The sequence below is a fragment of the Electrona antarctica genome, assembly GCF_951216825.1.
Source record: "Electrona antarctica genome assembly, chromosome: 17".
NCBI lineage: Eukaryota > Metazoa > Chordata > Actinopteri > Myctophiformes > Myctophidae > Electrona > Electrona antarctica.
In genome coordinates this window covers 13,287,212-13,301,071 of record NC_136798.1, presented here as the reverse complement: position 1 = coordinate 13,301,071, position 13,860 = coordinate 13,287,212, and the positions used below count along the sequence as shown (strand labels likewise).

Sequence of the window (13,860 nt, the reverse complement as noted above, 5' to 3'; positions counted from 1 at the left end):
TTAACAGCCTTTGTATTGAGTTTGTGCTTGAAATGTACTGTAATTCTGCAAACTGTTAATAAATTCTTCAATCAATCAATCAAAGGCAAAATAAAAGTGAAAAAGTAAAAAAAAGACCAAAAAACTAGACTAAAACACAAAAACATTTAGCCCCGCCCATTTTTCCAGACAGTCTGAGTAAATGCTTCCACAGAATCCACACACATTCCTGTAGCATTTGGCCATTCTGGCTCCCAGCTGATAAAAGAAACAAGTTTCCCTTTTATGTGTCGTCCTTATGCAAGGCCTTCATTAGCCCTGGTGGAAAACGCTAGGTCGTTGCGCAAGATGTGGGGAGGATCAGAGGGACCGGGTCATTTAAACCCGTTGTTCTTTGTGAGGCTGTATACAAATGTTTTGCAAAGATTTTTGTTTCATCACAGAAATAATTTGAGCCACAGCAAATCTCTGAGATGCAAAATGAGGGTATTGCTAGTACACACTTCTCTTGCGGTACAGAGCTTAAGTTTCTTTTCAGTTGGAAGTTTAGCTCCACCAGAGATATGGCTCGGCAATGACATGTCGGTCATTTAATAGGAGAACTCCGGGGTAGCTGATTTCTTACCGTAATATGATAACTTAAACATTAACATAAAAAATCACACCCGTGTGAACTGAGTGGTGCAGCTCTCCTCTCCTCTCCCTCTGCCTCTCTCTCTTTCTCTCTCTCTCTGTGTAATTAGCAGGCAACAGTGCAACACTATCTCTCTTTCTTCACAACAGCGCCACTTTTGCCCCTACTGGTACTCATAGTCACATAGGTTAGGACGGACATTGCTGTTCCTTCTCTAGCGTGTTGAAGCTCTGTTTGCTAGCCTAAAGGCCTATTCATAGTCCAGTTTTCGGTGAAGAGGTGACCACTGTTTCCGTGGTTAGTAAAAAACAGAGAGATGTGTTGTGTGAGCGGTGACCACCGTGGCGTGACGTCATGTTGTAGTTTTCGGTGGTCACCTCTTCACCGAAAAATGGACTATGAATAGGCCTTTAGACGGAAGCCTGTAGACTCATACAAGCTCGTAGTGCAGCACTTGGTGCCGGGCTATTTTTGAGTGGTGCAAACCACTCCAACAACCAGCTTTGTCTGTATGTTTGTGTACCTGTGTACGTGTCCGTGCACAGGTGAGCATGGTTGCTATGGTTAGTATGTGACGTCACTGACATAGCTGACGTCACGGAGTGCCGTCTAACACAGGATATTTTTTCATAAAAAGACGGGATGATTTAGATCGCGAGTTATGAACGTTTTAAGATTTTCGTTTTCATCAGCTAAACAGGGGAGGGAGTTTTTCGATGACGTCTCACTCTTACTCTAGCAGGCGCGCCTGGGCTATAGAGCCATGCGATCCATTCTCATATCAATAAACTTCGTCTTTTGGACAATACTTCGTCCTGGGCGTCGGGCGTTACTAATAGAAAGGACTTCGTCCTGGGCGATGGGAGTGTTAATATAGACGGATTTCAGTACCTGTAGTCTAACGGCGTGCTCGTGTTTTCTCTTCATGTCGTTGATGTGCCAGGCCACTCTCTGCATGGTGTCAATGGCCTCCTGCACCACCTCATATGTCTCTGTGTCCTTCTCCATGCGGTTGGCTATCTCCTGCACGGCACGACACACACGCAGAGAGAGAGAGAGAGCAGGGTGTTAACACTTTCCTTTAGGATTAGGACAGAAAGACAAAAAGGCAGACACCCACACACACACACACACACACACACACACACACACACACACACACACACACACACACACACACACACACACACACACACACACACACACACACACACACACACACACACACACACACACACACACACACACACAGTACAAGCACAAGCACAGACAGGGCACCAAATATTGTCTAAGCATTTGGCCTCTCCACTGTAATCATGCCATGTCCTTGATTGCCTTGCAAACCATCTCCTGTGTTTAGTAGGGTGCGTTCCCCTCACTGGCTTCTGGTTGCTGCCCAGCAACCAGAAGCCAGTGAGGGGAACGCAAAATGGGGGCGACGTGAATGTTTTGGGAGATTGGATGCATGCAAGTGTGCATATGTGTCCTTTAAAACCCATTTACTGCCCCCCACGATTCAGTCTAATGTCCATCACCGCTGCCCGTAGCAGCTTTTAAAAACCCGAAATTCACCCAAAATGAACGGAATGCAAAATCGCCTATAACTAATCTGGCGATCGTAACTTTAAAAGTCATCAGAAGTGTTAATATTGTAACCGCGAGGTAGCATCGATTTCTTAATGATGTTCTGTTCAATCACCTCAACCTGAGCCTCAATTCAGATAAAAACGCGGCCAAAGATCACGCTTATAATGGAAGGGGACGGCGGGGAAACATTTCATTCACGGACCACAGCGGAAGAGTGTCCCATGGTGTCGGAGAAGCTACTATACGGTAGATATAAGAGGCAATTCTGAAGAAAAAACAAAACAAAAAAACGACGTCAATGGCAGCGAGCGCCATAGGGAAAAAAAGACGTCATCTGCAGTAAATGAGTTGTGTGAGTTGAATTGATCACTTGGGAATCGGAAGGTTGCCGTGTTCGATCTCCAGGCCCCCCCCCCCCCACTGAGTTAGTGTTGTCCTTGAGCAAGGCATTGAACCCCTTACGGCTACTGATGAGCAGGTCGATGGCTTGCATGGTTACACGGTTTCCCCCGTCCATGTATGAATGTGTGTGCGAATGAGTGTAGTGCAGCACATTGCAAAGTGCTTTGGATAAAGACGCTATATAAAAAAACATTTTGCACTGTGCGTGAGACAGACAGACATACGTGTAGCAGTAGGTGGTACTTGAGAATCCTCTGCACTGGCTTGAGCAGGTAGGAGCCCAGGGGTAAGGAGTGCCTCAGAGACTCCTGGCGCTCGCGGAAGAACTTGGCCAACGCCTTGTTCCTCATGCACTCTGTTAACACAGCCACTGACCTGGGAGACGCAAGGAAGAAAAGGATGTGTCAAGACAGACAAAAACAAACCCACTGAAAGTAGTACATGCTGTACTGAAACTATTTGATTTCATCCCCATAGAAACCTTGGACGTCAACTCTTTAAAAGAAGAAAATTAAACCGATGAAGCACGAAAGGCCACGCACGCGCACACACGCACACGCACACGCACACACACACACACACACACACACACACACACACACACACACACACACACACACACACACACACACACACACCCCCAACAGAGCATGGTGTTTTGACGTCCAACAGAGCGTGGTGTTTTGATGCTCTTGTAAGATCAGAGTATTTAGTGGTCAGTGGATCTTCGTTACTGTGACCTACTGGGGAAGAAAAAGCCTTTTTTACTGGAGAGGGGAGGCAGGTCAAGAGTGACCATAGCGTTGTGTGAGTGTAGAAATGTGACTGCAGAAAAAAAAGAGAGGTTTGAGAACGAAAGTTGTGAGCTGTCCAAAAGTTGTCTGCGTGAGTGTGTGTGTGTGTGTGCGCGCACGCATGTCTAAATTCCATCAGGCTCCGCACAGGCCTCACATTGTTCTGGAGGAAACCCGACCTTAAGAGCTCAGTGTGACCCAAGATACATCTGCAGCCCCGGCTTCTGCAGTGGCGTGCACGTGTGTGTGTGTGTGTGTGTGTGTGTGTGTACACTCATGTGTGTGTCTGTCGTGTGTGACCTTGGTGGGGGTCAGCAGCTGTGCGAGGGTGTGGGATAGGGCCTATCTCAACCCGTTGACAATGGCCCCTTCACACACACACACACACACACACACACACACACACACACACACACACACACACACACACACACACACACACACACACACACACACACACAATTAGTCATCATTAAGTCGTAAATAATGACTTGTGTGTTTTGTCAAACTGCCTACAGAGCAGATCTACTTCAAAGTAGCCCGAAGGGAAGGTGTGTTCTCTGCTGATCAGTCAGCATTGTTGTGAAATACAGTGGGTGCATTAAGCCTGAGTTATTGATTGAGTTATTGAATACTTTATTAGTCCGAAATGTAAACAGCACGAGGTACAGTCAGACATTTAGCCTAAAAGATAACACAAAAAAGTCCTGGGGACTTGTTTCCATTGTGGTCCTATATATTTATACTTGGTTTGCGCACCAAAACTGCTGATCTATAAAATCACAGGGCAAATCAGGCATTATGTGCTAGCGCAAAGAATACGGGGCGGCAGTGGCTCAGGGGTAGAGTGGCTGGATGGTAAACGCAAGGTTGCCAGTTCGAACCCGGGCTCCCCCAGAGTTAGTGTCGAAGTGTCCTTGAGCAAGACACTGAACCCCTAATTGCTCCCGATGTGCTGGTTGGTGCCTTGCATGGTTTCCGCTGCCATCGGTGTGTGAATGTGTGTGTGAATGGGTGAATGTAATGCACAATCTCTGTAAAGCGACTTGGAGAAAGGCGCTATATAAATGCACCATTTACCAAAACATTTTACTGTGGGCACTTGTGCACATACAGTACATACAGAGGCACGCACGCACGCACACACACATGCACGCACACACACAGTAACACACACACACACACACACACACACACACACACACACACACACACACACACACACACACACACACACACACACACACACACACACACACACACACACACACACACACACACACACACACACACACACACACACACACACACTCTCTCTCTTGTCAGGCTGAGATACCCACAATGCCGCGTTATTCAGACATCGTGAAATAAAACATTAAGGCCTTAAGGTACGATAAAGTGTCAACTATAATACCCATCTGTCAGTGTGTACGTTGTAACTCTGTCAATGGGTCCTGTATAAAAGAAGAGACATAAATAGAGATAGAGAGGGAGGGAGGGAGGTAGAGAGACCCTGGGGCATAATTGTCAGTAGACACTTTGACTCCTGTGGAGGTGGCCTCTATAGCATGTGTCAGTCCTAGGGTAGGGAGCGTTTGACTGTGTAGGGACGGGTAAAGCCGTGGCTCAGTCAGTGTACACAATAGGCCTATAATGTGAGACGCTGGGAATGAGGAGAGATCAGGATAGGGTGACAGGGAAGACGCAAAGATTGGGTATTATGCAGCGACAGGGCACCATATACAGTATTGCCCTGTCTAGAGTGACAGGGCAATATAGGAATAAATGAATGGGCAAAGGAGTACAGTACACATTGTCCAATGGTTGCAGTCTTACCGTGGATAGTTGGTGCAGTACTGCGTATAGATGTGGAATTCTTCACTCTGACAAACGATAAGCATAGAATTAGTCTGTGCATGCCTATAAATAAACAGCAAACACATAATAATAAAAAAAGCTACAACTGAAGAGTTGAGGCCTTTCAAAAAGTTGAGCGGGGAAAGCAAGATGACAGTGTGTTACATCCACTTGTGGTAAATCATTGCATGTTTGAGCTTGCGTTTGCAAGTGTGTCTTGCTCTGTGTGTGTGTGTGTGTGTGTGTGTGTGTGTGTGTGTGACTGTGTGACTGTGTGACTGTGTGACTGTGTGACTGTGTGCGTGCGTGCGTGCGTGCGTGCGTGCGTGCGTGCGTGCGTGCGTGCGTGCGTGCGTGCGTGCATAATGTCATGTGCTGTAAATGTTAAAGGTTAGAAGTTGTATGCTTTCACGTGTGTGTGTTCAAGCATGTGCGCACTACCTTAAATACTGTGTGTAAGCCCATGCATCTGTGGTCTATGAGGCTGAGCGTTGCTTTGGTGAACGGTCGCTTATTCCATGTTTTGTTTACAGGACTACACAGTTCCGAGACGGCAGACAAAGCAACCTCTCTCTAGCATCGGTAATTGAAAGTCCACCCTACAGTAAAGCTTATGATTAGCCCACGTCCCTACCTTTAAGGTTATGTTGCTACCAATAGTCCAGAGAGCTGGGATTAAATATCCCCACGTAATCCGCCCCTTTAATTGACCCCCTTTTCACCTTGCATGCCTGCCTCCCTGAACATCAAAGACATCAGGGACAGCATGACTTATCAAAGCTGGAATGAACGTGTCTCCTCTGTTCGCCCCCCATCCATTCTCCATTTCATTTCATTCACTCTTTCCATCTGGATATTTACCTACCCATCACGTCATCTCTGGATCTTTTACCCATAAATAACCCTTATTCCTGCCTTTTTCTAAATGCCTTTCCCCTACATTTTCCTTGAAGTTTTCTTCCACATCTGTTTGTGTTAAATCGCCTGTCCTTTCACAGCCCCCCCGGCCCCACACACAATCTCCTGCAGTGCCTCGGTACAGGGGCCCAGGGATGTCCCCCACAAGTGTTGCGTAACAGTGAGTAAAATTGAACTTGTGTGTCTAAAAATACGACAGGCTTGGTCTGACACAGGAAGTGGTTGCTGGTTATCACAGGAAAACGGCATTATAAACACCCAGGTCAGATGATGGGAGACTGTCCTGATTCACCCCCCTCCACCCCCCCCACACACACACACACACACACACACACACACACACACACACACACACACACACAGCCTATAGTTCGGATGCATGTGAATGTTATTTCTTGGTGTAAATATACATTTCTATTTAAACCGCAGCAAACAATCGCGTAGTTAATAATGGAGCAAAAATAGTGCTTACGGCCACAAATGCACAAGATAGAACGAACACACACACACTTTGCATCTCTGAGGTGCTCCATGGGAACGGTTCTAAATTGAAGAGCAGAGCTCTCTCTTCGTCTCCAGCAGTCTGCTACCACAGACCAGGACTAAACACAACCAGATGTGCCACCATTGATTTCTGATGACACACACGCGCACACGCACACACACACACACACGCACACACGCACACACACACTCTAATACCCCTAAAGGCATCCAAAACCACAACCCTGCAGGACTGCAAATTTGTACCCAGCATGCATGCAGGCACAGACTATTTACACACATGCGCGCCCGTGCTTTGAACCCAGAGCTTTGAAACCAACCAGAAATAACCCACATCTTTAATATAAAAAATCCCTTGTAAAATTACATGAACTTATAGGCGAGCTGCTGTATCCAAACACTGCATGAAAGCGTTCTTTGCATCGTTCTATGCATCTACATTATAACTAACGTTTATGAAGATTAATGACAACCTTGAGTCCACTCTAGAAAATGGAGCCAAGAACAGCTCCGGATATGACTTTCTTAATGGCTTGGCTTTGATTGGTGGGGGACAAATCCCTTAAATGTTATGACATTGCACAGAAATAGATTTCCTCATCGTCAACACAGCAATAGGTTTAGCTGGTATATGGATTTGTCCCTAGAGTCTGGACATGGCGAATGAGTTTTAAAATTAAGTGCTGAAGCCATTTCATTTGTTGGTGCGATAAGGCCGTGATCTTGTTTTAATTGCGTTCTCCCTGCTTCAGTCAGCATGTAGCGACCCATAAAAGCCTTAGAGGCTTAGTCAACACATTTCACTGTAGGAGTGGAACTTGGGATCATCAGAATGGCCAATTATCTGAGAGGTGAGAGCAGCAGATTTATGATCAGTAATCTATTTTCCCTGCTTCAAACACTTTTCCTGGTCTGTGATGTTTGTCTGACTCCTAAGTCTGCTGAAGCAATTGCAGTTTGTGTGTGTGTGTGTGTGTGTGTGTGTGTGTGTGTGTGTGTGTGTGTGTGTGTGTGTGTGGTTTCTCTGGGTCTGTGTGACCATGACTAAGCTTCACAGAACACTATAGGTTCTCGTATAATTCAGCCCCTTTACCAGAAGTCAGGCTGATAAATTACATGGAGTGAAAAGAAGACTGTTAATGCACGCACGCACGCACACACACACACACACACACACACACACACACACACACACACACACACACACACACACACACACACACACACACACACACACACACACACACACACACACACACACACACACACACACACACACACACACACACACACACACACACACACGCACACACACACACATTTTCCTTAACATGTCTCAGATTCACAAGGGCGTGATGGCCAGTGAAGACTACACAGATTTCCAGGCAGCGGTCTGGCTACTGACCTTACACAAGTGCATGACCTCATTAAACTCACTGACGCATCCATGCAAATATACACACACACAGTCAGTACACACACACACAAATGCACACCCACACATACTGCGCAGACATACCTTGAGCCAAGCTCAGGCTCTATCTACAGCTGTGTTATCAGAAAGGGCCCATAACATTCACTACTATAATCACGAAACCCACATGGGTCTCACAGTGCGTGTGCCAGATTATCCCCAATAAAGTATTTCAGAACTGTATGACCACAACGTCAACACCATAATGACCTTTCACTCATTTGTATATTAAATACCTAATTAAAGATCACCAGTACCTCCAATAGGCCAGAGTTAAGCTAATTAAGCTAATTTAATCTTGAAACGGATTGGCTGACTTGACTGGTAGTAATCAACAACTCATTAGTACCATGGCCTTCTTTGCCCTTTACCAATTGGAAACATTCTCCCAAATTGGGTTTTAAATGGTGGCTTGCATCATTGTCTGCATCTTGTTTTGTTTATGGATTCCAGTTAATTGCCTAAGATGGTGGTGTGGTTAGCAGTAAAACAAGCATCTCGATAACAGCTACTGCATTTAGGAAGCCTGCATGACTGAACGACACTCACTTTATACGTGGCCAGACAGCTACAGTTACAGTGTGTTATTGTGTGTAATTGTGGTAGTAGAGAGTAGAGAGAGGGAGGGCAGTGTTTTAGAGGATGTGTTGGAATGTGGCTGGCGAGTTATCATGGGACATGATGATATAATAGTTTTTATGAGACGCAGGGCGAGACGCAGAAAAGGGAATTGGAGCCAGTGGGATATATAAATATTTGGAACACAAATATATAGGAATAATGGGGCAGCAGTGGATGGAGCAGCCGCCTGGGAAAAGGAAGGTCATGGTTGCCGTGATATATGACCTCAGCTGCCTGACTCAGTGGCGAAACACCTGACTCAGTGGCGAAACACCTGACTCAGTGGCGAAACACCTGACTCAGTGGCGAAACACTTATCTGCATAAGCATATTGATAACCATGATAATAATGACTGTCCACTACTGTATCAGAGGGACTGACTGTGTGTGCAATATGATATGAGATGCAGGCTTGTTCCTGCTCATTTTGTTCTCATCTTTGTTTCCATAATCTGTTAGGGATGTCATAGATCCACTGTTCTTACTGTAGCCTATATATCTCTCTGTGTGTGTAATACAATTTTGAATGTATGTGTAATACGTTGTTGTGTTGGCATATGTTCTACATCAGGAACATTCCTGACGAAGATCTGTTGATCGAAACGTTGAGCGCCCAATAAAACCCAGTGGAGCATTTCTAGCCAGTGTGGGGACTTTATTTTAATTTTATGCTGAACTGTTGTTGGTCCTGCACCTGGGCACGGAAGCGGGCGGATGTGCGTGCACTATAGAAATGAAGCGGGCGGATGTGCGTGCACTATAGAAATGAAGCGGGCGGATGTGCGTGCACTATAGAAATGCAGACCATATAATCGAGTGCACAAATACAGTATACAGAGGGAGGAAGAAGCTGTGAATGCCGAGTCCATATTTTCCTTCTTGAAGAACTACTTAAAAGTCTCCAGTAAAGGGAGATGATTATACATTTGGACAGTCCTTAAAATTCCTCTGACATTCTCCTTTTCCTCCTGCCCTCCTCCTCCATTCCACCCGTGTGTCTGTCCACTGTAAAAACACAGACAACACGGCTGGGCCAGACACATTTCCCTGACCTTATGCAAGGTTAGACGCACTGAATTATGTGCCAGTAGTACCCATCATTATCCATTCTACATTTGATTTAGGCAACCAATCATGTTAAAGTTTTACAATTGCACAGCCAGCCATTTTCTTTATCCTAGTGTGTGTGTGTGTGTGTGTGTGTGTGTGTGTGTGTGTGTGTGTGTGTGTGTGTGTGTGTGTGTGTGTGTGTGTGTGTGTGTGTGTGTGTGTACCAGCTGTTAGGACAGGTTTCAACAGGCTGGGGAGGAGTGCGACTGTGTGAGCAGGAAGTAAAGACAAGGCAGATTTAGGGGAGGGCAGAAGTTCCTCACCTTGGCTACGAAGCACTCTGCGATGGCCACAGGGTCTGAGTTGCACTTCTCAAGGTCATGGAGCAGGTCTCTGGAACACACATTTACATGATAAAACATCAATATTTGAGGTAGTACGCACATGCTTGAACACACATGTACAGTACAAGCATAGAACTGCTAAACCATTAACATTTACAGCACATTATGTAGCTACAATCTCTCTCCCACACACACCCAATTCATCTGTCAGATTCAATTGTAGAAATAATAAAAACTGTGAAAACGGTTTCCTCGTCGTTCATTGTTCCAAACAATGTCACTAAATGTCAGGGACAAGAGTCACCATGAGTATAGAAATCAGGTCCTAGGGCATTTTGCTCTAAACAAATAAGTGACTTCCATGTATTGAAATCAGGAGAGAGAGAGAGAGAGTGTGTGTGTGTGTGTGTGTGTGGTGTGTGGTGTGGTGTGGTGTGGTGTGGTGTGGTGTGGTGTGGTGTGGTGTGGTGTGGTGTGGTGTGTGGGTGCGCGTGTGCGTGTATGTGCGTGTGAGTGAGTGAGTGAGTGAGTGAGTGAGTGAGTGAGTGAGTGAGTGAGTGAGTGAGTGAGTGAGTGAGTGAGTGAGTGAGTGAGTGAGTGAGTGAGTGCGTGCGTGCGTGCGTGCGTGCGTGCGTGCGTGCGTGCGTGCGTGCGTGCGTGCGTGCGTGCGTGCGTGCGTGCGTGCGTGCGTGCGTGCGTGCGTGCGTGCGTGCGTGCGTGCGTGCGTGCGTGAGTGCGTGCGTGCGTGCGTGCGTGCATGTGTGTATTTGTTTGCCTTTCCTATGGAAAACAATTGTGAAGTTATTGTTTCATGGTTGTTGCATGAGGTCATTGTGACCTCTTTAAACAGCCTTTTATGTTCCTCTTTTCCAGTTTCTCATTGTGCGACAGCTGAGAAATGAATAGAGTAGAGAAAGTGTGCACGTCCGGACCACCATGGCTGATACTACCTTAGCCACCCAGAATGAATACCTAGACTCACTGAACTCATGCAAAGTTCAGAGTGGTGTCGTGGAACCAAATATGCAGACGGAGCACACACAGACACACAAACCACACGTGCACACACACACCTGACTGCAACAACAAAAAATGCCCACAGCTGAAATAAACAGGTGCTTTGACTGGGTTTCAATGGCAGGAAGGAAATAAGGATGCTGGAGTGAGGACAGAGAGGAAGCCGCCGACAGGCGCCTACTTGTGATATACATTACGGTCTTCTACACAGGTCTTTTGCCTACTTGCTCGGATCTGCGAGGTCGCACTACACTCCTCATGTGAATAGAGGACTGTTCAGCACTGTGTAGAGAGGTGGTTCTCTTCTGAAACCTTTTTATTTCAAGGACTCCCATAACTGTGAGTGTACAGATGGAAAAGGGTTCCATTTGTATACTCTCAGAGTTACAGACATGTACTGTATGTGTTCATTTAGAACCCCCCCCCCCCCAAGGAACCACGACTGTAAGGGAAAAGTTCAACCAGACAGAGATGGTATAAGTATGCCTAAAATCAGATTTAGAACATTTTTAGATGAACAAAAAGGAAAAGGGAACCTTCTGAGAGCTTCATGGGCAAAGATAATCAACTTCAAAATCTCAAAATGGGTCAGAAAGACCCCACAGACACTCAAGTGTCTCTTGGCGAGACCGGGTGTGACACCATCGAGAAGCCCAGCGCCTTAAAATTGGAAAATCGTCTTCCATTCTTGAAAACAAGCGAAGAAGTGGCCTACACATCCGACACGATAGCGAGGATTAAAAAAAAAAAGTGTTTCAACCTAATGCAATCAGGCGTTCGTTAACACGGGTTTCCCGAGATGACTGACACTAAACTGTGTGTGGGGCGCCGATGGCCTACGTGCGTGCATGAGTGCGTGCGTGGGGCGCCGATGGCCTATAGTGGTTAAGGCGCATATCACATAGGCTTTAATGCCCGACGACCTTTGCTGCGTGTCACTCCCCGTCACTCTCCGCTGCACTATCCAAATAAAGACAGAATAGCCCGCAAAAATGTGTGTGAGATGAGCACATCTTCACGGGATCGTGCCCCGCTTGTCGCTCCGCCTGTCATGTTGCCGTCCCCTCCCCGCCTGCCCCGCTCTCCCTGTTGAAAATGAATCACTAGGTGTGTCAATTGCTCCGCCGCGCACAAAGACCATTACAGCGATATGCCATTATGCTTGTGATACACTATACTGTACATTATGGTGATGCACCATTAACGTCGGCTGTGCTGTACCTGTTAAAGTGGTGGATGTCTCGGATGTTGCCGAATAGAGAGCCTTTATCCTCTGCGCTCAGGGCCAGGCGAGACTGGTTACTGATACATTCCAGATAGTCCTGCAGACAGGGGGGGGGGGAGAGACGGTGTCAGGAGTGGTACACATCAAAGTATGAAGAAGGAAATCCAATCAGCAGTGATGTGTGAGCGACTGTACACAATAAAAAAGCATTGGTGTTAATATAACTCTGAAGAGTGTACACATGCAACGAAACAGCAGCTGGAAAAAGTACTCAATTATTTTTACTTAAATGTAAAAGTATCAATACTCTAATGTTACATGTAAAAGTCAGGCATTTAAAATGCAGTACAAAAGTATTGGCATCAAATTAATGTACCAAATGTAAAAGTACTCATCATGCAGAATGTCCCCTTTCAAGTTTTGAAATGTATACAAAATCTTTTTGAAAATATCAGATCTACAAGCTCAATGTGAGCTTGTAGATCTGCTATCTTCAAATGGCCATAATGTATTAGCCTGGCCGCGGCCAGACTTCATCTGCCGACTGCTCCTAATGTATATGCATATTGCCCGAGGCAGCAGTGCAGCGCAGTGGTATATTAGTATCGCAACGTCAATATAATGTGAATGTATGAATTGTCTGCTTTGAAACTTTGTGTATACATATAAAACGGTAAACTACAACAATGCCAACGAGACGGAAGAAAGGAGGTGTTTGCTGTGTTTTACAGGGATGCTTATTTTTGTGGAAACAGATTTAACTCTCCGACTTATCTCTAGCAGATTACATGCTACACGCCCAGCTTTCTCTCTGCCCTGCAGAAAAAGCTGTGCGAGACAGAGACGGGTAGACGGGACAGGGACAGACAAACATAGTAGCAGTCGTAGACAAAAATGGAGAGGAAAGGAGAACGTTTCTTAATTCATGAAATGTTCCCCCCCCCCCCCCCCCCCCCCCCAACAACTACCCTTTCCTTTTTCTCTTCCTCTGTCGTGTCTCTCTTTTCGTCTGTCTCGCTGACAGATGGGTTAAGTACTGATAGCATCTATACCTGCAGGCTATTAATTTAACAGTTACCAGGCGAGGTCCTGCCCCCAAAACACATCAACGCACCAGAAACAAAGGTGCCATTGAACACAGCCACACATTCAGTATCAATCAATTCATTCACTATTCTTTACACTTTCAGATTTAAATTGGTACTCTGGATTTAGCTGTGCACTCACGCCCGCACACCCCAATCATGCAGTTGAGTTTCAAGCACAGTAATGGTTTTCAAACCACACAAACGTCTGCAGCTGGGCAGGACCAAGACATTACAACATAGAGAAAAGTACTGGGCTAGCCCACAACATGTACAAACACACACCCGCAGATCACTTAAACACGCACATGTCTGTCTGTCTGTCTCTGTGTGTGTGTGTGTGTGTGTGTGTGTCTGTGTCTGTGTCTG

At 46.0% G+C, this 13,860-nt stretch overlaps 1 protein-coding gene across 1 annotated transcript in view; it reads right to left on the bottom strand.

The window, feature by feature from the left end:
• Positions 1-13,860, bottom strand: part of LOC306941337 (pleckstrin homology domain-containing family G member 1) — an 87,156-nt gene that overhangs the window by 9,652 nt on the left and 63,644 nt on the right. The window contains exons 3-7 of the mRNA XM_079526754.1: positions 12,403-12,503; positions 10,144-10,213; positions 5,233-5,279; positions 2,827-2,977; positions 1,505-1,636 (exon numbers count right to left, since the gene is read on the bottom strand). Coding sequence (XP_079382880.1) covers positions 1,505-1,636; positions 2,827-2,977; positions 5,233-5,279; positions 10,144-10,213; positions 12,403-12,503 — 501 coding nt within the window. The remainder of the gene's footprint in view (positions 1-1,504; positions 1,637-2,826; positions 2,978-5,232; positions 5,280-10,143; positions 10,214-12,402; positions 12,504-13,860) is intronic.